Source organism: Mustela erminea, chromosome 2 (assembly GCF_009829155.1).
Source record: "Mustela erminea isolate mMusErm1 chromosome 2, mMusErm1.Pri, whole genome shotgun sequence".
NCBI classification, from domain to species: Eukaryota; Metazoa; Chordata; class Mammalia; order Carnivora; family Mustelidae; genus Mustela; species Mustela erminea.
In genome coordinates this window covers 147575903-147602748 of record NC_045615.1, presented here as the reverse complement: position 1 = coordinate 147602748, position 26846 = coordinate 147575903, and the positions used below count along the sequence as shown (strand labels likewise).

At 35.1% G+C, this 26846-nt stretch overlaps 1 protein-coding gene across 21 annotated transcripts in view; it reads right to left on the bottom strand.

Annotated features, from left to right (window-relative positions):
* ADGRL3 (adhesion G protein-coupled receptor L3) overlaps positions 1-26846 on the bottom strand; it is an 827333-nt gene that overhangs the window by 86663 nt on the left and 713824 nt on the right. For all 21 annotated transcript variants that reach the window (XM_032334435.1, XM_032334436.1, XM_032334415.1 and 18 more), the window contains 3 exons: positions 26510-26730; positions 10174-10240; positions 8353-8444 (listed from right to left, as the gene is read on the bottom strand). In XM_032334435.1, the coding sequence (XP_032190326.1) occupies positions 8353-8444; positions 10174-10240; positions 26510-26730 (380 nt within the window). The remainder of the gene's footprint in view (positions 1-8352; positions 8445-10173; positions 10241-26509; positions 26731-26846) is intronic.

Here is a 26846-nt window from a genome sequence, read left to right as displayed (position 1 = left end):
GATGAGTGCTTCTAACCACAATGAATACTCACTACTTATGAGTCATGATAATTTATCCCATTACTTTAAAAGAAAACATCTGCTGGTCAATACATTGACAGACTCAGTCATAATTTCATCATATAAAGGAAAAATTTTTTCTATATTCCTTTTTTTTTTAAAGATTTTGTTTATTTATTCGATAGAGAGAGACACAACGAGAGAGGGAACACAAGCAGGGGGAGTGGGAGAGGAAGAAGCAGGCTTCCCCCTGAACAGGGAGCCCCATGTGGGGCTCAATGCAGGACTTGATTCCAGGACCCTGGGATCATGACCTGAGTGAAAGGCAGACGCTTAATGGCTGAGCCACCCAAGTGCCTCTGTCTACCTCTTCTTACATAAGACCAACCTTCACTTGCATACTAGATCCCAACCTTCCTTGCCTACTCAAATGTAAGAAAACACCCAATCTTCCCCTCTTGCCAGCATCAACTACTTTTCCAATCTTACCAGATTAAAAAGAAGAGGTTATAATTTCTGTCATCCTTAAATTAACCAATCAATAAAACAAAACCCAGTGGTCAAGTTTAGTTCCCATCTAAACTGAAAGGCTTGATTCACCTAGTTTCCAGGATCTCTAGCCTTCCTCCTATCTCACTGTCTGCTCTTTCTAAATCTATTTTGTAGGTTCTGCATTTCCAATACGTCTAAAAGTTCAAGCAACCCAGGGTTACAGCCACTGGTCTTCTTGTTGTATGTTTTTACTCTCGATCTTTTTATTTTACCCAGCATCATGGATTTAAACTATAATCTACCTTTAATTGACTTTCCTGTGATTATAGCTAGTGCCACACTCCTAGGTTCAAGGAGTGGCCAAGGGGCAGCTGTTTGTGAAAGGCACAAATGGAACTTAAGACTTTAGGGATATCATGGAGCTACTGAACCAACTCTGGAACCACATACCTCTGGATTTTTTTGTCTCTTGTGTCTTGATTTAGGCCACCATATTGGTCAAATCAAAGTTCATATATTAAAAATTAAATATGTGAATATTATGGAACATAAATATTATTTACTTATAATTGTTCTCAGATTTCTACCACTCTTGAAAACCTGCACTTAAGCATTTTTAGGGAAGAATGAGTCTAGTGACTTCAGAAATGTTGGTTTCATAAAAAAAATAAATTCCACTTACCAAGCTTTCTCAAAGTCTGACTGCACATTACACATTGGATATAAAGGAAATGTGAGTCCGAGTCATACATAAAAAACAAAGGAGCTGTTAATTTTTATGTTTTTATTATCAAGAAGAATTATTTTTCCCTTAATTTTTATGTTTTTATTATCAAGAAGAATTAGATAGTCTTTCAAGGCTTTCTCATCCTTAAGACTGTACTGCAATGGACTCTCCTAAATTTGATATAAAACTAATTATATCAGGGAAAAGTGAAACTATTATTTAATCTCAAGGTATAATGCAGAACAGTTCCAGTGCGCCTATAACAGTCATGCTTCAAACTGTTTTTCTCAAATGTCAGCTCCCAGTGTATAAACTATGCCGAATACAGTGATGCATAAAACTCCCGGCTCCTGGAAAATCATATGGGGATTTAAATGCATTTTAATGAAAAACCTTTGAAAAAAAAGGGCCAACATTTTTACATTTCAGAAAACTTCAGAGTATAGCCTAAAATGCATGATACAATGAGACTGGCAACAACATTTGCAGAATGCACATCGTTGTGAATCCGTGGCTGAGATTAATTTTCCAAATAAGTAACTGTTAAATGCTTTTACTGTTAAAATTAAGTCAATCAGTAAGGAACTACCTACTACCTGCTTCCTTAAATTGCCTGAAGCAAATCTAGTGATCTTATAGCATCACACAGAACTACAAACAGCATTGTTTAGTCTTCAAATACACCTGGATGATTTATGATAATGTCACTGTACATTCCAATGATCTTTAACTATAGACCAAGGAAACAGAGGAAGACGGAAAAATTAAATAACAGACAGATGACATTCCTTTCAAAAACTTCTCGAACATGGGGCGCCTGGGTGGCTCAGTGGGTTAAGCCTCTGCCTTCGGCTCAGGTCATGGTCTCAGGGCCCTGGGATCAAGCCCCGCATCAGGCTCTCTGCTCAGCTGGGAGCCAGCTTTCCCCTCTCTCTCTGCCTGCTGCTCTGCCTACTTGTGGTCTCTCTCTATCTCTCTGTCAAATAAATAAAATCTTAAAAAAATTTCTTTTTTCTCGAACATTATTTTATTTTATTTCAGTTACTAGCTCTACTCTTTCTACTGCTAGAGTGTTTCTGGTATATATGAGCATTAAGAAGTTTATCAGATAAAGAAAGATTTAGTAAAACACATCTTCAGTATAATATGTTGACCCAGTATTCTTTTTATAAGAGAGGTGACAGTTTTTAAATACAACATCACTAAATATTTAATATAATTAGAAATGTGTAAAATTTAAATTCGAACTTAGTAGTTTTGGTGGTGAAAGGTAAACTATGAGTGAAATCAATTGCTTGGAGATATAAGCTATTCTTTTTTAAGTCTGCATGGACTATTGTCCTATATTGACCTTCTATTTAAAAAACTTAAATCAATATTTCAAAATTTTTATAGTGCCAGCTAATATTTTGAGAAAAATGAGAAAGTATATTTTCCTAAAAACTCATCCAGAAACTTTGAAGTGGATCAATATTTTTACTATGTACAACTCAGAACTAGATTAACTATTCTCATAAAGGTTCAAACTCTTTATAGGATACGGCTCTGACTAGAGTATAAAGATGATACCATTTGAAAAGGAGGTTCTCTCCTGCTTGTGCCCTTTCTCCCGAGCTACATATACAGATATATATCCATCTTAATATACTAATATAAAGGACAAAAATTAAAGGTTAAAATATTCTTGTGATATTGCTGCATTTTTCCAAGTTTATTTCAATTTGGTCTTCTGCTTTCAATCTTCAGAACCTTACCACCTTTAATCCATAAATAATGTAATACTAGTAATGTAATAAGGTAACATCAAACTGATCGTAATTTTGACTTGTTTCTACCAATATCTAGAAACATAGTTCTCAAAATAAAAGTTACCTTTAAGAACAGAGTAAGTTATTGTGGATATTGGTAAAGTACAGCATTTTTCTATTCATCCCTAAACTTTTTTAGATTTCTTTATGTATAGCAGGTGTCCAAACTCACTAAGCAGACTTCTTTTTCTTTTCTTCAGAACTAACTACACAATTTATTACTTATTAATTAAATGAGCATTTCCCTCCTAGAGCCAATTCTTTCATAACAGAATAAGCTTGGCTTAAATATGTATATATTTACATATACATATATATATATATTTTTAAGGGGGTGGGATTATGGACATTGGGGAGGGTATGTGCTTTGGTGAGTGCTGTGAAGTGTGTAAACCTGGTGATTCACAGACCTGTACCCCTGGGGATAAAAATATATGTTTATAAAAAATAAAAAATTAATTTATAAAAAAGAAAAAAAAATTAAAAAAAAAATTAAAAAAAAATATACATCTATATATTCTTAACAACACCCCATGGTAAACAAAGCCAGTCAAATTCTAATGGGATTTTGATATGAGATTGAGCAAATTTCACCATGGGAAGCACAAAGAACTAAAGGCAGCAGTGTATTTTCACATAGTAGCTCAAAATAATCAAATCATCCTCTATGGGCACAAATTTTGTGATGTATGTATTGCACATATATTTAATTATCTCAAAACTCTATAAAGTAGATACAATTATCCCCAATTCCGTGGAGACAGACTGAGAGCCATGATGAAACTTACAAGGTAATGTAACAATTATTAGATGGAACAGAAATTCAAACCCAAGTGTCTGGAACGGAAATCATCACTCCTCTCTACTGCTACGCCTTCTCTTAGCAATTAGAGCACTGGGCAGAATGAAGCAAAGTAAAAATCTTTCTTTAAACCACCTTACAATACGTTTGCCATCCCATCCTGGTGCCAAACCGAAGTTAAAGGGAGAGACCAAAAGTCAGAAAACATGTCTAAACCAAAATCAGAAGTTCAGATGCAGAATTCTGTGGATGGGAAAGAAGCTAAAGGAGAGACACAGGGAAGGGAAGCCTAAGCAGACTCCCTGTCTCTCCATATAGGCGTCAATTTTCTTTCTTAGCCCTAAAAGCCTATATCATTACTTTTCACTCTTTTAAGTACCTGTGATGCTATTAAAGCAGTAATAGAATAAATAGTTGATAACTGTGCAAGCAGTAGTATACTTTCATGGTGAAAGTAAGTCAAGAGTGCTCTCAATGCACCTCAAGAATTAAAGTTTTGCATGTCATAATACCTCAGCAATAATATAAGTTGATTCAATAACTGCTTTATTCCTATTAATCCATATATGTATATATTTAAAATTAGTTTCGATTTTTGTTATGATGACTGTAAGCTCTAATTTCAACTCATCAGAAACTCAACCAGAAAATTTAAATGAGTGGAATTACTTTTTTTTCCACATAAAATTACGTATTTTGATGAAAAAGAGACAAAGACAAGTAAGGAAAGAGCAAACAGAATTGTGCTTTTAAAATTTAATTACGTTTTTGGGAATCTGAGAATGGCATACCTCATTTCCTTGGTAATCATGTTACCTATACTAATTCACTCTATTATTATTTGTTCTGGAGTATATCATTAATATAGTAATGAGCCAGAAAAATGAAAGTTCTAAACTAACACACACACACACACACAATGTGTTTATTTTAATAATCATGAAGCAAATTTTGAATTAAAACATAATTAAATTATCTTTAAAATAATAATTAAATTGATTAGGGTAAATTGGGAGCCAGCCAGGCACAGTGTTTGGGAAAACAAAGTCAGTAGAGAAACAGGAAAGAAAAAAACTGAAGCAAGTGAGCCCATCTAGAATGGCCAGAGGGGCAAATGACTTGACAAGAGGCCAAGGAAAGAAACAGCAACTAGGCCTGGAAGGGTTAGTAGGGTGGGGTAGAAGGTCTGAACTTGTGTGTGAGAGTAACAGGAAGCCACTGAAGAATTTTACCCAAGGGAGTTGCTCGATGGGATTTACGTGGTTTAAGAGCTCACTCTAGCTGATGGAGGTAGGGGCAAGAATCAATAATGAGGAAAGACGTTACAAGACCACTGCAGTGTTTCTGCAGAAGTTGATGGTGGCTTAAAAAAATGGTGGCAATGAATATGGGGAGAAGGAAACACATTTTAGAGAAAGGAGAGATCTTTGTGTGAAAGAACCTGTATCATAGAGGCAGTAAATATTTGATAAATGAGAGAATGAATTGTTTTAGAAAGACATTGACTTCCAAAAGTCCTTGCATGCTGGGCTTTTTCCTCAATAAACTGAACAAGGTGGCCCATTTTATTCAGCATTTTACAAAAATGGAAAAAACAAAAACAGGAAAACATTAACTTTTATGCCCTTTCCCATGTACTAAAAAAAGATTTTCCAGATAAATGATGCTTATGTCTTCAAATAAATACTCTCACACCACCCGTAACATTTAAAAATACATATAAAAAGATCCTTATTTTTTTAGATAAAAAGGATGCCGGATTTTGTGTGTTTTCCCTAATATTCAAAATCATTATTATCTTTCTTAAATTCTTCTTTCCTCACCAATTAAGCCCTGCTGATTTCTTTACAAGTACTTCCTAAATAGTTAATATGTTTTCCATAAAATGAAATGTCCTTCAGCTTCTAGGAAGTTTTAAGGAATATTTCCTTGAGATTTCTTTCTTATTTTCACTCTTCAGCATGTCCCTATATCCTGCAGATGACCACCCTTTCCTACTTCACAGAAGACAGCAGGCAGAAATTCCTCAATTTACTGCCCTGCCTTGGTTCCTCCAACACAATCTACATCACACTTCCTATTTATTTCACCCTGTCTCAGTGGAAAAGAGTCCTCCTACCGAGCTTCTCTTACCTTGGTAGAAAAGTCTCCTTCATGAAATTTAATAGAGTGGAATGGTTGACCACAGTTCTGGATCTCTACGATCTCCACCCTACAATTCCTCAGTTCACAGTTACAACAACCATTCCCTTCCCTGTGCTTCTAATCTATCACTGGTTCTTCCTCAACAGCATGTCCGTATTCATGTTTCTTTCATTTCAAAACCACCCTTTCCAACAACTACTTAATTTCTCTTAAAAAAAAAAATCAACGAAGGCTATATATATTCCTTTACTTATTTGATGGTTGGGTATTTCATTATTATACCCATTTTATTTCATTGTTATTTTTTAAGAACAGTTAATACCTTTATTTATTTTTAAGTAAGCTCTGCGCCCAGTGTGGGGCCTGAACTCACAACTCTGAGGTCAAGAGTCACATTCTACTGACTGAGCCAGCCAGGTGTCACATTATTGTACCCATTTTAAAGGGGACAGAAAGGCTCAGCAAGTTTAAATAAACCTCCCAAAAGCTAAATAAACTATAAAGCAGTTTGGACAGAATTTAAATCAAGATATTCTCAAAGGCTTTACTTTACGTTGTAATGTAAAGCTTAATGCCATCAATGTCATTACATGTAACTATTGCTTCTTATGTGTTTGTTTTTTTTAAACAATAACAATAAAAATTCGAACCATACCACTGAAAGAAATATATATGAATAAATACAGAACGAACTGATCTTTCAAGATGTGTGACTGTACTAGTACAAGAACATTTTCCCCCTGATTTTTAACATTATAAAAACTGTTATTAAATATCAAAGTGTTTACTTCTGATAGTACTTTAAAAACAGCATAAATGGTAATAAAGTATTACTTGCATTTTGCTTTATACTATAAAACAATAGGTATAAAGATGTAATCTACATCAAAAGGGAGTAAAAGTATGATAACTTTTAGGCAAAATATATTTTACATGCCTATTTATTTATTTATTTATTTATCCAAATTCAGTTTCATCAGGAAAAGATAGTCCAAGTAACTAATACTAGAAGGGCAGTCTAATTACACATAATTCAACAAAATAAGGACTATCACCTCAACTGAGTAACATCGACAACTACAGAAGTCTACTACTACTCATAGTAGATAATTCTTAGTTTGCTCCATTACATTATTTTTTCTAATTTCTTAGCTATCCTTTTCAATTAAGTTAGATGATTCCTTCAACAAAATTAACTACTTCGTTTCAGTACACTTTTGTCACTAAAGTCTTTAATTGTATTGCTTTATTTTATAAACATTCATTAAGGGCCTACTATCGGCAAGGAACTCTGTCAGGAGCTACATGTAGAAAGATGGAAAATGGGTGACATAGCTGTTATCTGACGTAGTTCAGGAAGAATGTTCAAAAGTCACAGGTGACCTCATGAAACTTCTGAAAGTACATTCATTTAAATAAAAACATTTAACCAAATTAATACATAGCATAGGCAAATTATATACAAATGACAATTTAATATATAATATATTAATGACTAATGTACATCTCCACAGGACTATCTTTCTCAAATGTCACAGCCTCTGAAGGAACACGATAAAATCTTTGGTTATACTGAGGAACTATTTTCCTTTTCAGAAAATGTAAATTAGCTTCTTTTTGTGTATATACAAAAGTGCCACTAGTGTGGAAAGGAATGTGAATATTTTCGTATCTGTGCATGGCCAGGGCTTTCTGAGCATAGAAAAGCAGAATTTGGGTTAAAGGACAAACCTTGGAAATTGAAAGATGGCTGAATAGATAGTGAGAGACTTTTGGAGTGATTTACCTCCCAGGAGGGAAACGTTAACATTTCAAAGGGGGCTAAAGCCTGGAGCCATGTATATATATATATATATACCATAGGATTTTTCGACAGGGAGTTGTGTTTTCTCTTCCTCTCTCAGAAGGAGAGGAGGGCAGCTGGATGCGAGCTTCTCTACAAATGCCTAGATCAATAATCTCGGGGTTCCTCTCCTGTGGTGGAAAATCTCCCTTTTAGTACTTGCAGGTGCCACTATCTGTCTCTCTTCACAATGCTCCTGGCGTGGAGGGGGATGGAGCGTTGGGAACAGATACGGTTATTGCTCCAAGAAACAACAGTCTGCCCAGATACAGAAACCATGTATTTGCTTTCAGGACAAAATATGTGAAGTGTACATCAGAGTTTAGGGGAAAAAGTTTTTTGAAGACACAGCTTCATTATACTGATTTTCAGGCAGATCAAGTCATCTCAACAGTCAATAAATGATCTTATTCAGCAAAGACAACACATTGATCCTCTTCATTTTGTCACAAGATTTCAGTGTAATTAAAAGTCAGGATGATTTAGAGCACCAAAGTTAGGCTGGCTAAAGGAAACAAAAAGAAAAATCACTTACTTGATATTATCAAGGCAGCCCGATTCAGGTTTCAGAATGGCAGTATGATGGAACATTTTATATAGCGCAATCCCAAGGAAGATGACATTAAGCTGGAATGTAAAAAGTACGATCATGTAGCATAACCGGAATATAAGAAAAAAAGGAAGTCTATTCTCCATACGGATGAGTTGTTCTGGGAAATTAGCTCTCACTATACTTAAAAAGGAACTTGATCATAGATGATTGCCTGGTATTTTAGTGAAGGCAAAAAGCCACTGTAGGGAATTGGGATACCAATGAGTTACAAAGCACTATTATGCCAAAATACATACAAATACAAAATCAGCAGCAGTTGGAATGATGCTGTGGAAATCGTAAAGCAACTCAAAGCCAAGTGTGTATTTAAAAAAATATATACAGGTGTGTTACTATCTCTACCATCTGAACATGGCCCCCAATTTGTTGTTCAGGGATATGTATTGAAATGTTATGTTATAAATCATAAATACTAAATCAATATGGTTTTGAATAGCTAGATCAAAAGGATTATAAAATAATGGTTAATTCTAATGCTACAACAAACTAGGATTAAAATCCAGGAAACCTTCAGTGATACTGTCTTGTCACTGGAAGCAGAGAGGGCACAGGACTTAAAACAAAAAGGTCCAGTGTGAATTCCATATATCAAGTATGTGTAAACTGTATAGAAAACCGCATATTCAATTGCACTTGTGACCTGGTTTGTTTATATGTTCCAAAATTTATGATTGGTGGAGACTAGGAAAATCCCATTATAAGCCCTCCTCAATAATAAAGTTCTACAATCCTTTATCTAATTCCAAAAGTCTGAAAAGTGAAAGTTTTAAAAAATTCATTGAGGGGCCAAAAAGCCTAACCTTAACTAACCCCATTTGATGGGAAAACCTGATTTGTACTGACATAAGACTCTTCTGTCTTTATTCTGCTTGCTCCTACTTTTCCAATTTTTTTTCTGTTGAATTATTACTGTGTTTGGTTTCAGAGTCCTGCCTAGTCCCTACTGTGAGTATTGGTAGATGTGTTTGATTTTGGGCAACTGCTTATTCTCTACAGGGAATATTGTATAATATGCAATACATGTACCATGTTACTTTCCTAAAGTCTGAAAACTTTCTGAATTCTAAAAAATATACCTGCTTCAAGGGATTTCAGATAGTGAATTGTAAATCTATATTTTATTCAAAATCAAGAAGCCATTTAATTTTTAAAAAAATGGAGAACAATTTTGTATTGTTAAATCATGAGTACATAAATAATAATACTAAACATAGAATCTAAATTAGGATAAGGAATTCATATGTGAAATCGAGACATTATGCATCTAAAAATTCAGAAGAAAATATGATTCCAGAATGCTTGCTTAACCATTTTTGCCATTTTCAAGTGAAATTCTTTTGGATTTCAAAGTTTTTGAGATGTTTATAAAAAGCAAAACTGGAAGGAATAGTAAGGTATAGGACTGCATTTCCAATTTCCAATTCCATTCATAACTCAAATTATCCAAATGAAAAAGAAAGAAAATATATCGTTGTGAAACTTGAAGTCATTGCTGTTCAAAAACCTACAAAACCAAGTAGTTTATGTGAGGTCAGGCTCTTTTCCTCTCCAACATTTTTGATTAAGTATTTTATAATATAAAAGTAGACTATACTGAGTGTCTAACTGCTTGAGTTATAGAAGGTCAGATAAGTAGATGATTTCCCCCAAAATAATCTATGTAAATCAAGCAAAGTCAGTGCAAGCATCGTGGAAGTTTTAGTTCTTGACCTGGGAAATACATAGTTAATGAGAAGTCCTTACCATTATTATCAAGGTCGCTGGTCCTATAAAGCTCCAAATGAAGTAGGTGTCAAGTCGGAGCCAACATCTGCAATGAAACACAAGGGAGAGGAGGCATTCAAGGACTGGCTGTGGGACATACATCAAGAGTGAGCGAGTGACAGAGAAGAATGTGGACTGCAAAGCATTCCACTGGGAGACAGGAAATATTACATTGCTTGTTCATTTAAATGCTGAATTATGTGCCCAATTTCTGACAGCACTATTGATGGAGTAAGATAATTACCCCGGGAAGAAGCAGGGGAAAAATGGCACTAGGCCTATTTGCTAAGGCCTTTTGTGTCTGTCATAGAAACATTAGGAAAAAAAAAAAAAAGGAAAAGAAAGAGAAAAAGCCATACACATAGCCATTAAATCGAGTAGCTTTAAGCTATCCTTTTCTCTCCAATTATGGTGCTACATAACCTGTCTATCAGCTGTCAGGCAAAGTGACATTTTCCTGTCAAGAAGATCTGAGGAAATTCAGTCCAAAGAAGAAATAAATTTGGTATCAGAAGACTGAGGTTTAATTAGGTTGGGCAGCCAACCTTTGAGAGCTCTTGTCTTAAAAAAAGTGCATTGTTACTGCCAGTGCTCCCGGGGTTGCAAATGGTCCTAAGCATCCCGCGAAGTTGATTCATGACCCAAAAGTAAATTATTAATCACTTAATTTCAGTTACATTTAATACTCCCCCAATTCTTAAAGCCTCTGGGAAATTACATTTTCATTCTTCAGGATGACAGGAAGACAAAATGCAAGTGACTAGTTATGAGAAAGATTAATGTAAATTTTGAACAAATTACATTTTATGTTAAAAATCATATCTTGAATTATTTGCCATTTTGCTAGATTTAAGGGATAATTAAAAAAAAAAAAGAAAAAGAAAAAGAAAACATCTCCAGTGGACAATATTCAAGAGTGGTTTGCTAAGTGCTACTGCTTGATTATTATGAAAATGTTATTCAAACCTCAGGATTAATGGAATACTAGAGAAACCACGAAGAAAGGCACTTATCAATGTCCATCAGTAGAGGAATGGGTCAATAAAGTGTTTTCTCCTCATATGATGAAATATTGTAAAACAGTTAAAAGGGAGGAGGTGGATCTTTATGTGTCAATGAGTAGACCATGGTAACGAATTTTAGCGAAAAATAACATGAAAAAGCTATGCCATATACCTTTGAACACATAGTTGACCCTTGAACCACATGGGTTTGAACGGTACGGGTCCACTTGTATGTGGATTTTTTTTACCAATAAATACAGTCCAGTACTGTAGTGTATTTTCTCTTCATTAGGATTTTCTCTTCTTTCTCTCTTTCTTTCTTTTTCTTTCCTTTCCTTTTTTTTTTTTTTTCCTTAAGATTTAGGGCACCTGTGTGGCTCTGTCAGTTAAGCATAGGACTCTTGATTTCAACTCAGGTCATGATCCCAGGGTCTTGGAATCAAGCCCCGCATCAGGCTCCCTGCCCAGTGGGAAGTCTGCTTCTCCCTCTCCCACTCCTCCAGCTCTGTTCCCTCTCTCGCTTCTCTCTCTCTGTCAAATAAATAAAATCTTAAAAGAAAAAGAAAGATTTGATCTTCTTATTTGAGAGAGAGAGCAGAGAGAAAGAGAGAGCACGAGGGGGTGGGCAGAGGGAGAGGGAGAAGCAGGGCTCCATCTCAAGACCCTGGGATTACTACCTAAACCAAAGACAAATGCTTAACAGGCTGAGCCACTTAGGTGCCCCAGGTTTCCTTAATAATATTTTGCCTTCTCTAGCTTACTGTATTGTAAGGACATGGTACACATTACATATAATATACAAAATATATGCTAATCGACTGCTGATATTATTGGTGAGGCTTCTGTCTGATCAATTGTAAGTTATTAGTAGTCAAGTTTTGGGGGGCATCAAAAGTTAAACGCAGATGGTGGACGGCATGGGGGTCAGGATTCACAGCTGTTCAAGCTGTATATTTAAAATAATACTCATATTTTTAACAGATATACATATGTAATTTTTTTAATAGAAAGGGGAAAAAAAATCAAACTCATGTTAGTAGTTGCCTCTCACATGAGAATAGGACAATAAGTGGACCAAAGGGCTTAACCATATGTTTTATTTTAATAATTACTGAAAGCAACATGCCAAAATGACAACAGCCTAACATCTGAGTGATAGAAGCAGTGATATTTATTATGTTTTTCTTTTTACTTTCCCATGACTTAGTTTTGTTTTTTTTTTTTTAAGTTAAAACCTGAATTCCTAGGCAAAACAAAAATAACCATATACCAAAGAAAACAATTTTAAAACAACAAAATCTGACTTTCTTCTACTAAGGTAAGTACATGTAAACTAATTTCAATAGAAATATAGTATTTTGTACTCCAAAAAGTAACTGATTACTAGTTCACATTTTTTACATAGATAATTTTTCTTTATTCAAGATACACATAATATTCCTATTTGAAAGAATCCATACTTGAAGAAATCCATACTTAAACTATTAGCTATTAGTTTAAGGACTTATCTTCTTTTTGGTCAGTTGTTCTAAAAATGTGGTCATGGAAAATGGAAGTGTGATACTGTCAATAAGTAGAAACAAATTAGAAAATTCAAGTTTGAAATATGAACATTATGTTCATGCTGACCATAGGCTAGTTTGTTATCACCCTAATAAAGGTGTGTGCATGTGTGGAGGGGGAAGCCCAGAGCCGGGGAAATGTTCTTAAGTCTCTCTTATTCTCAACAAAGATGATATTTTCCCTCAAGATAAGAACAATAAAAGACAGAGCCTGGACATTTTACCGGATTAAACACACATGCACACATGTACCAGCATGCACACATACACATTCACACACATTCCAAGAATGTTGCTGAAATTATAACATGATACAATAATAATAATAAACTTTAAAATGACTGTTACCAATATAGCTCCTGTTCCTTGTAGGTCAAACAAGTTTTTGAGAGCTAATCTGCGACGTAAAACACATTTTCAGCAAATTCTTTTAAAAGGAAAATGTGCCTCAAGAATTTCTGAAAAATGTTATTCTACAGGTGAAGGGGTTCTTATACAAATAATTCAAATTATATTATTACAGAGTGCCCTAGATTATGTAGGGGATTTTAAAATGTTAAAAAATCTCACCAAATGTGTTGTTAAAATAACGTTATTAAATTGTAGCCTTACAAAGCTTTACTTTTTTGAAAACAGTTTCAGCAAATGCTTAGTTGGAAATAAACATGCTTTTGGCACCGTGATCTTATTTAAATGTGAAACTGAAATTACTTTAGAAGTTATTATTTTTTTATTTTTAAGAAAACACTTCAATATCTATTTGGTATAATAGATTTAAGTTCCCTTTGGGACTGAATGGTGTAAGAGGCAATATGAAACACTTAAAATGTACTGAGTAAATCATCCCTTCATGAGAGCTGCCTGGGCTTGACCACCTTCTGGAAGGCAGTGTGGCAAAAATCCCTTTTCTAATTCGATTGCCATATGGCCATACCTGCTGTTGTTTTTGGCCACATGCTGGCTTTCTCAGAGCTTTCTATAGTTTCTCTCTTTCCCAGTAACTACCTTAAAAGTTTGTGTGATTCCTGCCCTGGGTTCCCTGTGCCAGTAAAGCAGAGAGTTATGCGGGGTATTTATCACATGCACAGGCCTATATATCCCATGACATGGTATTCTAGAAGTCTAGGCCGTTCAATGTCACTTGGATAGAGTGAAAATGTGCTGGTTAAGAGGAGACAAATATTAGAGGAACAACTTATCACACTAAGTCCAATGAAGTCCAGCTTGCAAATGGCCAAGTAGAGTTGCTATTGAGAATATAATTTATCTGATAATTGCCTTTATCCACTAAGCAACATTTAATTCGTGAAATCATTAATTTTAATAGACCATTTGTGTTAATCTTTAAGATATGTCAATTTCTTTTTTTTTTAAATGAAATTCAGTCATATGAATGTAATTTATGAAGTATGTTTATAGCTGTACTGTAACAAAAGAGATGACTTGCTGTTGAAAAACAAGTATATCCTAGGGTTACTACATGCTTACTTGAAATAATACTGAAAAATCTTAAAAGACCAGATCTATTTTGGAATCCAAAGGAGTACCTGTCACAGATCATACACCTTGAACTTTTTTTCCTCACTTGCCTAAACACAAAGATGTCACAAAAATTATTTCTGTAGCATTTTCTTTTTCAAATTGTAAAAGGCAACATATATTGTTATATATTTGATGAAGCCTTACGACATTAATACAAGCTTACTGATTTAAAATGCAAAAGAAATGGTGCTAATTCATAAGGATTCCAGAGTTATTGTCTTGCAAAATCTAAGAAACATTATTGCAAATTAAATAATAACATGCTGATATCTGGATCAGTCTTTCTCAAATATGTCTGTTACCAATCCAGTAAGGACCACTTTCATGTTTACTCAGAAAAGAAAAAAATAAAATAATGAAACAACTTAATTTCTCAAAACAGGACAACCGAAAACTGTACTTCCAAAGCTTATTCTCTCCTACTCTTAAACTACTCACCACTTTATTTTCATCAGTCATTTTAACAATGTATGATTCTGCATTTAGAAAAATGGTAAAGCCAGTTACCCAACATATATCAATGTCACCTAAAACTTATGTTTTACAATGATTTTAGATGACAGTAACATTACCAGAGTGTAGTTTCTTATTCCAATTAGCATGTTAAATATAGTGCAATTAAAATGCTTTGGGACATTGTGTTTTTGTCGCCTGTTTAATTCACTCTTATCAAAGTAGACATCTGACTACTCACTGGTTTTGTGAAATAACATAAGCTAACAATGGTGTTTGCTTATTTTCTACAGGACCCTACATTGTAGGCTGAACCATCCTTGGTGAGTATTAAATGTAGTCAGTAAACAATCTTTGGCTACTATTAGACCATAAAATTTACAAGGCTTAATTATATCAGGTTGTTTATGAGAGTTTGTATAATACATCATTCTTTTTTCTCTGTAACATATGCAGATCTCTTTATATTTCTACTACATATATCTGGGAAGATTGAGAGAGAAAAGAAGGAATAAAGAATTAGGGCAAAAAAAAAAAAAAAAGGAGTGGGGGCACCTGGGTGGCTCAGTGGATTAAAGCCGCTGCCTTCGGGTCAGGTCATGATCCCAGGGTCCTGGGATCGAGTCCCGCATCGGGCTCTCTGCTCAGCAGGGAACCTGCTTTCCTTCCCCTCTCTCTGCCTGCCTCTCTGCCTACTTATAATCTCTGTATGTCAAATAAATAAATAAAATCTTAAAAAAAAAGGGGGGGGGAGAGAAGAGGAAAGGGAACTAATATATACTTCAAGCCTAGTAATTCCAGTTCTAAGCTTACTGCGTAATATGTCTGTTAGGTTCTTTTAGTGCCATATTCGTCACAGCACACTCATGCATCTAATCTTGAAATACTTTGCGAGCAGGTACATGAACTGGAAAAATATTGGAAGAGCGATGCAGGAATGGAGTGTGACCAGTGGTAGTTAAGACTAGCATTGGTGGTTCAGCTACAGTTTGGATCTTAGAATTCAAAAATAGATCTCATACATGAAATGCAGGTTATGTTAAAAAAATGCAGGTTATGTTGTCTTAATGTCCCTAATATGTTATTTTTTTAAAAAATAAGTTTTTCATTATTTCTTTAGCAAAATACATCTTACATTTTTATGGTGAACCACAAAGGTTAGAAGAGCACTATCTCTTTTAATTTATTAGTACTAAATGTTGGAGTAAATCCCACATTCCTTAAATTAATTGGGGCAGCAGCATAAGAATTGTAATCACTACTCTATAAATGGATGCTTTTAATAAAATTTATTTTACAACTAATGTTGCTAATCATAAAGTTTGTATTCCTTCATTTGGATCAGCCCAATAAGATTAACCAGTAATAATAATAGTTATAATTTAATACATGCATATATATATATACCAGATACTTTACATATATGCTTTCTTAAATATATATACATATATATGCACACAGAGATACATGTGAGTATGTATTTACTCATATATACAAAAACACATAGTCTCAAACTTTGTAATGGTTTTGCAAAGTATTTACATAATAACTGCCACATTGTAGATTGGAAAAGGAAACTCTGGAATACTAAGTAACTTGCCCATAGCCATATGACTAATAATTAGTTGAGCCAAATTTTATCTTCGTTTACCTGACTCCAAAGTCCCTGGCGCTAGTATGTGTCTCTCAAAGAAAACAAAGATTAGAGTTATAGAATAAATAAAAGTTCTATTTTTGTTGACACTCATAAATTCTCAATGAGTAGATGAGAAATTTATGTGCCGTACAGAAAGCATACATTGTTGAAACATGTCTCAAGCAAAAATATTCGATTTTTTAAAACATAAAGTCATCTCTTCATAAGTTAGTAAAAATTTTAGTATTTTTAAGCAGCTTTATTGCAATATAACATATATTATAAATCATCCATTTAAATATACAATTCAATGTTTTTTAGTCTATTTAAACGTTGTAAAATTATCACTGTAACCTAATTTGAGAATATTTTCATGGTGCCGAAACAAAACCTTGTACCCACCAAGAGTCACTCCTCACTGTGTCTATCAAATTCACTCCCAGTGGCTTCCCTAACTCTTTCCCAGTCCTAACAACAACTATAATTTTCTCTCTAAAGGTTTGCCTGTTCTGGATGTTTTATATAAATGGGATCATACAATGCACAGTCTTTTATGACTGGATTCTTTCATTTAACAGGACGTTATTATAATGTGATCATCTTGTAGCACACATCAATGCTTCATTTTCATTTCTAAATAATCTATCATACAGAATGCATTTTGTTTATATCTTTTCATCAAATGTTGGACATAATAACATGCATATACAAGTTTTTGAACGAACCTAGATTTTCATTTTTCTTGGGTAAATACCTAGAAGTGGAATTACTGGGTCATGTAATAACTATGGTTAGCATCTTGAAGATCTGTCAAACTGTTTCCCAAAATAGCTAGCTACACAATTTTACATTGCCAGTAGCAATATGTGCGGATTCTAATTCATACACATCTTCATCAACATATGTTAGTATCTGTCTTTTTTTTTATTATAATCTTCTAGTGGATAGAGTTATGATATAACTTGGTAACAACTCTATATGTGGAAGTTATCACATTTCTAAGAACTTAAGACCAACATTCGACTTCAGGGCCAAAATTTAATCACATTCCGTACATAACAGGACAGCAATCCAGATGTTCTCTTCAGTAGTTCTGGTAGAGCCAACTCCTCAAAAGAAAAGATTATGCTCAACCCCCAATTCTTATGTATTATGATAATTTTACACCCAATCATAGGGTTCCCAGGTGATGAAATAAAGACACAACAAGCCATCAATCTCTAATACACATGCACATAAATCATACTCTTGGCCTTCAATAAAACAACATATAGACACACAGTATTCCCCACACACATGGTGAATAATATTCTTGATATATGTGAATGAAAAATACTTCTTCATTAGCTATCCTATTTCCCACTGGCCAACCCAAAATCAAGGTAATAATATGTTCAGTAAGGTGTATGCTTCATGTCAATAAATGTTACAAGTGGGAATATTTTACAACATATAATAATATGCTTGGAGAACTACTCCAAATTAATATGTAATCTCCTGTGAGTGGGTTGAAATGCTTTGAAATTGTGAAACATATTAAGTAGACATGCTGTGCATATAACTTGCAGATACTACTAAGTTTCATGTGTTTTGTTTGTTTGTAAACTCTACCCCCGATGTGGGGCAGAAACTCATTGCCCCCAAATCAAGAATCCCATGCTCTACTGACTGAGCCAGCCAGGTGCCCCCATCAAGTTCAATGTTCTTTGGCTAGCTTCCTTCTTGAATAATACTATAAGCTGACATTTTAAAAAATCAATTATCACTTTTCTACTCAAATAATTATACTGGTTGAATAATGAAGTGAAAATAAGAAATGGGGGGGTTGCTTTTAACTAGCACAGGAGACACGACGTCTTTTAGAGTTGTTCTTAAACTAGTGAGCTAGGGAGATAAATATAAGATTTAATAGATGATTTATAATTATTTTCAGATCATAAAATTTGATTTCAATTATTTTTAAGACCTCGGTTATGCTTCCAGTACTCAAGGATATTCTGATTCATTATAAATGTTTATGACCTAATTGACATCTTTTGGAAACCCCTTACAAAATTTCAAGCCTGTATTTTAAGTCTTTGGCTATCCCTGGGCTTCATCCTTTTCCAGAGCCCTCCCTTCTCCTGGAACTGGCTCCTAATCTTTTCAATTTATCCATCACATTAACCATTCCTTTTTCCATTGTATACTTGGATTATAAGGGAAGTGGTATGAAATATAAATGTGATTTTCTCTTTAAATAAAAATTAACTGTTAAAATGGTTTGCACTTTTTTTGGGAATAGTGAGGTAATTAAAGTTTACATGAACTAATTAGTTTCAGGTCATAAAATGAAAGTACCTAGCATAGAATTTCTAAATCAGCCATGTTTAAATTTTGTTAAGTCAATGCCAGCTTTTATCTTCTGACAGTATCATTTACTGAATGGCTTCACTGAATGTGCATGTGAATAAGAGTCTAAGAGAGACTAAGGGAATATACAAAAACAGAGGCAAAATTGAATAAATGCCCATTGTTAACAGTGCAATTTAGAACTGTGGTCCACTAGCTGAAAGCTTTTTCTTTTTCTTTTATTAAATGATTGTACTGGTCTTCTAATCTAATTTTTTAAATGTCCAATTATTGTGACTAAATGTAATTCTAAATACATTCTCGAGATAATGTCAGTACAGATAAAAAGATCTGATTAAACAACATATGAAAATAATAATAAATTCTCTTACAAGCATTGCAAATTGATGGCAAACTAAGCAACTTCTCAAAATCCAATTATGTGTGCTTTGTGTGTATGAGTTTTGTACATAATAATCAGTTCCACAACCCTAAAACTTCATAGAAAAACACATCATAATCCATCAGCCGGATGGAATATGATGGTTACCACTATCTGTATCAAAATAAGTTATTTAACCTATAAAACTAATTTTATTTCTAATTTTATCTCATACTACCACGGATATGATTCTCTACTTTTTAGAATTGTAAGCTATTATTATCACTATTGTTAAAGGTTTCAGCAATAAGACCTCATTGTCGGTATAATAAAATATAATTAAATATATTAAGAGGAGAGAAAAGGGAAGAATGTTTATAATTATTTGGAGTACTATAATATATATTCAATGGCTTTATTCTAGATGTACTCTTAAGTGGTTGAAACTGAAGTAAAAATTTAATAATGACAAAGTTCCAAATATAAGTGAAATAGATTTCTAAGACCTAAAAATTCATTGTATTGAGCTTAATAAGAATTTACAGAAAAGAGCTGAAAATATGTGTCTGCATTCTGGTTAGTTCCAGTTTATTTAAGATTGTGGACTTTACATAAAAATTCATTGTGTTGAGCTTAATAAGAATTTACAGAAAAGAGCTGAAAATATGTGTCTGCATTCTGGTTAGTTCCAGTTTATTTAAGATTGTGGACTTTATATATTTGTATTTAAAAAGATGAATGTAGGGGCGCCTCTGCCTTCGGCTCAGGTCATGATCCCAGGGTCCTGGGATGGAGCCCCACATCAAGCTCTCTGCTCGGCAGGGTGCCTGCTTCCTCCTCTCTCTCTGCTTTCCTCTCTGCCTACTTACGATCTCTGTCTGTCAAATAAATAAATAAAATCTTAAAAAAAAAAAAAGAGACTTACATATCTGTTTAAAAAAAAAAAAAGAAGGTAACACTGGCAAACAAAAAACAATTTGAGATAGATTTACATGAGAAAAAGTCATGAGATGAACAGGGAGTCAGGAATGCCATCTGAAGGTCAAATAAGAGCAGTTGACAATACTAATAGAAACTGGACCAACAAAGATTTGATAATAAGGAACAAGATATATAATTCTATATGCAGCGATCCTTCGAGTTGTGGAAAAATTCACTGTTTATATTTTTCTTTGAGAAGCTATCTTGATGAAACTCCTGATAGAAAACATGATCTGTTCATTTCAGCTTCTCAGTAAATGCAAATGCCTGAGTAATGTTTCTTTTTCCACACCTGCTTCTTCAATGGGCAAAATAGACCCTGGATTGGATGCATTCCCAACTGGTAGAAGTTAAACAATTTTTCCATGTATTCTGGAAGGTTTCTCTGCGGACGATTTATTTGAAATGTACAAATGAGACAAGAAACACTTTGTGCCCGCCTGAGATAGAATTTTAAAGCAATTTTCCATATTCTTTTCTCTCCCTCTTTCGTTGATCCTTCCTTTTCTCTATATCGGCTTTGCTGCTCTTTGTGTTGGGAAAAATCATAATTGTGGAACTGAACTATTATGAAGGCTTATTTTAAATCAGTGCTTGGGAAGTAAATTAGCCTCTATTCCCACACAGTAATAATGTCAGTAAATGAGAGTTTCCAGTTATGGTGCAGGAAATTAAAGCAAGGATGGCCAAAGCTTGAACAGTCACAAGAGACTTACATATTATTGATTTTAAGGCAAGATAGATTCATACTACCAACGAAGTGACATCTGTTTCAAAATAAATGATTAAAACACAAAGCAAACAAGTTTGAGTCAGTTTAGTGACAGGAAAATTTGCAAATATCTGAAAAGAAATGAAACACATAAAAGTAGAAGCAATTCAGGGACTGATAGAGAGCAAAATGAAATGACCTAAGAACAATATTTGAATATTAGCAGGTCACAAATAACTATATCAGTCAATATTAATATCTTAGAGGGGATATGCTAATTAAAATGTAAAATCCTATGACCTAAGGAGAATGACGGCTCGTGGGTTTCTGTTTAAGGGATAAAAATATTTTAAAATGAGATGGTGGTGATGTGTGAACACTGTGAATGTACTAAAAACTACAGCAGCATACACTTTAAAAGAGTGAATTTTATGGTACGTGAATTATATCAATACAGGTGTTATTTTTTTAAAAAATCTGGATGCATTCCTAGAAACATATACACTACCACAACTGAACCAGGAAGAAATAGAAAGCCTGAACAGACCCATAACCAGTAAGGAGATTGAAACAGTCATTAAAAATCTCCAAACAAACAAAAGCCCAGGGCCAGACGGCTTCCCGGGGGAATTCTACCAAACATTTAAAGAAGAACTAATTCCTATTCTCCTGAAACTGTTCCAAAAAATAGAAATGGAAGGAAAACTTCCAAACTCATTTTATGAGGCCAGCATCACCTTGATCCCAAAACCAGACGAGGATCCCATCAAAAAAGAGAGCTATAGACCAATATTCTTGATGAACACAGATGCGAAAATACTCAACAAAATACTAGCCAATAGGATTCAACAGTACATTAAAAGGATTATTCACCACGACCAAGTGGGATTTATTCCAGGGCTGCAAGGTTGGTTCAACATCCGCAAATCAGTCAACGTGATACAACACATCACTAAAAGAAAGAACAAGAACTATATGATACTCTCAATAGATGCTGAAAAAGCATTTGACAAAGTACAGCATCCCTTCCTGATCAAAACTCTTCAAAGTGTAGGGATAGAGGGCACATACCTCAATATCATCAAAGCCATCTATGAAAAACCCACCGCAAATATCATTCTCAATGGAGAAAAACTGGAAGCTTTTCCGCTAAGGTCAGGAACACGGCAGGGATGTCCATTATCACCACTGCTATTCAACATAGTATTAGAGGTCCTAGCCTCAGCAATCAGACAACAAAAGGAAATTAAAGGCATCCAAATCGGCAAAGAAGAAGTCAAATTATCACTCTTCGCAGATGATATGATACTATATGTGGAAAACCCAAAAGACTCCACTCCAAAACTGCTAGAACTTATGCAGGAATTCAGTAAAGTGTCAGGATATAAAATCAATGCACAGAAATAAGTTGCATTTCTCTACACCAACAGCAAGACAGAAGAAAGAGAAATTAAGGAGTCAATCCCATTTACAATTGCACCCAAAACCATAAGATACCTAGGAATAAACCTAACCAAAGAGGTACAGAATCTATACTCAGAAAACTATAAAGTACTCATGAAAGAAATTGAGGAAGACACAAAGAAATGGAAAAATGTTCCATGCTCCTGGATTGGAAGAATAAATATTGTGAAAATGTCTATGCTACCTAAAGCAATCTACACATTTAATGCAATTCCTATCAAAGTATCATCCATCTTTTTCAAAGAAATGGAACGAATAATTCTAAAATTTATATGGAACCAGAAAAGACCTCGAATAGCCAAAGGGATATTGAAAAAGAAAGCCAACGTTGGTGGCATCACAATTCCAGACTTCAAGCTCTATTACAAAGCTGTCATCATCAAGACAGCATGGTACTGGCACAAAAACAGACACATAGATCAATGGAACAGAATAGAGAGCCCAGAAATAGACCCTCAACTCTACAGTCAACTAATCTTCGACAAAGCAGGAAAGAATGTCCAATGGAAAAAAGACAGCCTCTTCAATAAATGGTGCTGGGAAAATTGGACAGCCACATGCAGAAAAATGAAATTGGACCATTTCCTTACACCACACACAAAAATAGACTCAAAATGGATGAAGGACCTCAATGTGCGAAAGGAATCCATCAAAATCCTTGAGGAGAACACAGGCAGCAACCTCTTCGACCTCAGCCGCAACAACATCTTCCTAGGAACAACGCCAAAGGCAAGGGAAGGAAGGGCAAAAATGAACTATTGGGATTTCATCAAGATCAAAAGCTTTTGCACAGCAAAGGAAACAGTTAACAAAATCAAAAGACAACTGACAGAATGGGAGAAGATAATTGCAAACGACATATCAGATAAAGGACTAGTGTCCAAAATCTATAAAGAACTTAGCAAACTCAACACCCAAAGAACAAATAATCCAATGAAGAAATGGGCAGAGGACATGAACAGACATTTCTGCAAAGAAGACTTCCAGATGGCCAACAGACACATGAAAAAGTGCTCCATATCACTCGGCATCAGGGAAATACAAATCAAAACCACAATGAGATATCACCTCACACCAGTCATAATGGCTAAAATCAACAAGTCAGGAAATGACAGATGCTGGCAAGGATGCGGAGAAAGGGGAACCCTCCTACACTGTTGGTGGGAATGCAAGCTGGTGTAGCCACTCTGGAAAACAGCATGGAGGTTCCTCAAAATGTTGAAAATAGAACTGCCCTATGACCCAGCAATTGCAGTATTGGGTATTTACCCGAAAGATACAAATGTAGTGATCCAAAGGGGCACGTGCACCCGAATGTTTATAGCAGCAATGTCCACAATAGCCAAACTATGGAAAGAACCTAGATGTCCATCAACAGATGAATGGATCAAGAAGATGTGGTATATATACACAATGGAATACTATGCAGCCATCAAAAGAAATGAAATCTTGCCATTTGCGACAACATGGATGGAACTAGAGCATATCATGCTTAGTGAAATAAGTCAAGCAGAGAAAGACAACTATCATATGATCTCCCTGATATGAGGAAGTGGTGATGCAACATGGGGGCTTAAGTGGGTAGGAGAAGAATCAATGAAACAAGATGGGATTGGGAGGGAGACAAACCATAAGTGACTCTTAATCTCACAAAACAAACTGAGGGTTGCTGGGGGGAGGGGGTTTGGGAGAAGGGGGTGGGATTATGGACATTGGGGAGGGTATGTGCTTTGGTGAGTGCTGTGAAGTGTGTAAACCTGGTGATTCACAGACCTGTACCCCTGGGGATAAAAATATATATTTATAAAAAATAAAAAATTAATTTAAAAAAAAATAAAAATAAACAATATCAAAAAAAAATTAATAAAAAAAAAATAAAAAAAATAAAAAAATAAAAATCTGACCTACCTAATTTCCCTTCACCTAAGAGGTCTTTGGAGGCAAGCTCTTTTAATGCTTTTATCTAATCTAAATTTATCTAATCCCAATTTGTTCCATAGTTGGCACTGGGATCCACAAAATGAACTCCGATTTGACCACATTTCATAAAGGTTGGATTAAGAAACAATTACTATTAGTTACGTTTAGACAAATAGCCTTTTACAGCCTTTCTTGAGCTCAAGAGAGAAAAATTCAACAGAAGTGAGATGGTCTTCTTTCAACTGTATTGTCGCTGCCTTTGACCCGACACAGATTCTATTTTATGTTCCCAGTAATGCTTCTGCTTGTCTTCCCTCCTCATGAATCCTCTCTCAGAGGAAGTGAACTGCTTGAGTGCCAGCATATTCAGGCTGCTGATGGCTGGTGGAAAGTCATGAAATTTGGCTTATTAACTTCTGTACAAATTGATGTTATCTAACCTCATCTGAGCCTTCAGTGCTGCTTGGAAATCTTTTTATTAATGTCTAATTGGCTCCTTAGCCCATTTTCCATAGTGCTTATTTCAAGACTTTTCAAATTTCCTGTCCTCTCAACGTGACCTCACCTGTTCACTGAGCAAGTCTGCTTCTTCTACTTGATGGGAAAGTTGTTCCACGTTGAAATTCATCTTATCTGTTTTTTCCTTCACACTCATCTTAGAAGAGAGGGGTCATTTTACTTTTCCAAAAACATTCCTAGTCTAGTGGAAGTGAATCTGATCTTTTTTATCACACATCTGCCACTATCTAGCTCTATAACCATGGGCAAGGCAATTACTTTACCTGGTCCTTGATTATTTTCATTTGTAAAATTAATGTCTTGGATGAGGTGTATTGCAAAGCCAACTCCTGTATTAAATCAAGGTTTTGTTAATCTTATGTATAATCTTATGCTTTTCTATCCCTCTAGGACCTTCCCTTTCATTCAGCCTCTCTATATATTAAATACAAATAAGGCATACACATGTTCCCTCTATTAATCTCCTTCTATGAAATGCATTTTTCCCACCCCCGAGATATTCTTTGGACTTCATTTTGAAAAAATCTTCTTCATTTCTGTAACCACAGGTTAATCTTTTACTATTTCTCAAACATTTTCAGGCTACAGGTAATACTCTTAAGACTCTACTTTCTTGCTATTGACATATCTCTTCAAACCTTCCAGTCTGGCTTCTGCTTCCAGCATTGTCAAAATAATTGTTGCAAAGGACAAATAATTTTTCCTCCGTGCTTATCCTCTGGAATTATCTTTGCTATAGAACACCCCAGCTGGTGTTCTGAAATACCATCTTGAAATGATCTTCTCATTCTCTTTTAAGGCTTCTCACTCTCTTTTAAGGTTCTTTTAAAGGCTCTCATTCTCGTTTAAGGCTTTTTTTTTTTTTTTAAGATTTTATTTATTTCTTTGACAGACAGAGATCACAAGTAGGCAGAGAGGCAGGCAGAGAGAGAGAGGGGAAGCAGGCTCCCCGCTGAGCAGAAAGTCCAATGCGGGGCTCGATCCCAGGACCCTGGGATCATGACCTGAGCCGAAGGCAGAGGCTTTAACCTACTGAGCCACTCAGGCGCCCCTCATTTAAGGCTTTTGTCTCTATTTTTATTTTCCCACATCAAACTATGTCCTAAATGAGGGTATTCATTGGAGCTCTCTCTTGGTCTTCTTTCTGATTTTTCTTTTGAAACTTTCATTCATTCTCAGGATGCCAACTGTTACACTGATGTCGATTACAACATATTTTTCACTGAATTCCTTTCCAGGACATGTATGTCTCACCAATTTGAGTGTTTACTGAAAATAACATTCATCACTAAAACCCAATACCTACCTGGGGGAAAAAAAAGGGGGGGAAAATAACAAGCTGCCCCTGCTCCTATTGTTTCTCTTTCTGTTAATGACATAAATTTCTATCCAGTGACTAGTACTGACAGGTCAGGAAGAAGAGAAGCCATTAATATCAGGGACTATGCTGTCCTCTGAATACACATCTTCTGACATAGCTAGTTCTTCATTTGACAAATGTCCCAGTGCCCTGAAAGATATTAAAGCGTTCATCTTCGTATAATTACTCAAGGCTCTGATGTAGCTGTGGGAAAATTAAGCTGTTTTAAACAGCATCCTACTGAATCTCGGGATTTTTTTTTTTCTCTTTCTGTATCATAACAAAAGTACAACCTTGGATTGAATTATCCGCATTTGCTTCTCCAGTTCTATCATTTATTGCTATGAGGTGATACAGAGACGTTAGCTTCCAAGAAAATCCAAAGCATGTATTTCAACTAGATTTCCAAAGAGAAGGGGGGTAAAAAAGGAAAGAAATGATAAACTCACACTTTATCTGTGCCGTAACTCCTGTAGTCTACCGCTGCTGACACAGCCACGATGAGCGCGGGCATCCCGTAGCCGACCAGGTAGAAGTATTTCCTCCGTGAGTGCTCGCTCTCGAAAACCTCCACCAGCATGATGTAGAGCTGCACTCCCTCCAGGAACATCCAGGTGAAGGCAGCCAAGAAGAAGAAATGTAAGAGGGCAGCGAAAACGGCACAGGCAATCTAGGGAAGGGAACAAAGCGCTCGAGTAAGGACGGAACAAAATCTACCATAACGTCAAAATAAACATTTAGCAACACTGCGGTCACACAAGAGGTCTGCAGAAGAATAATCTAGAC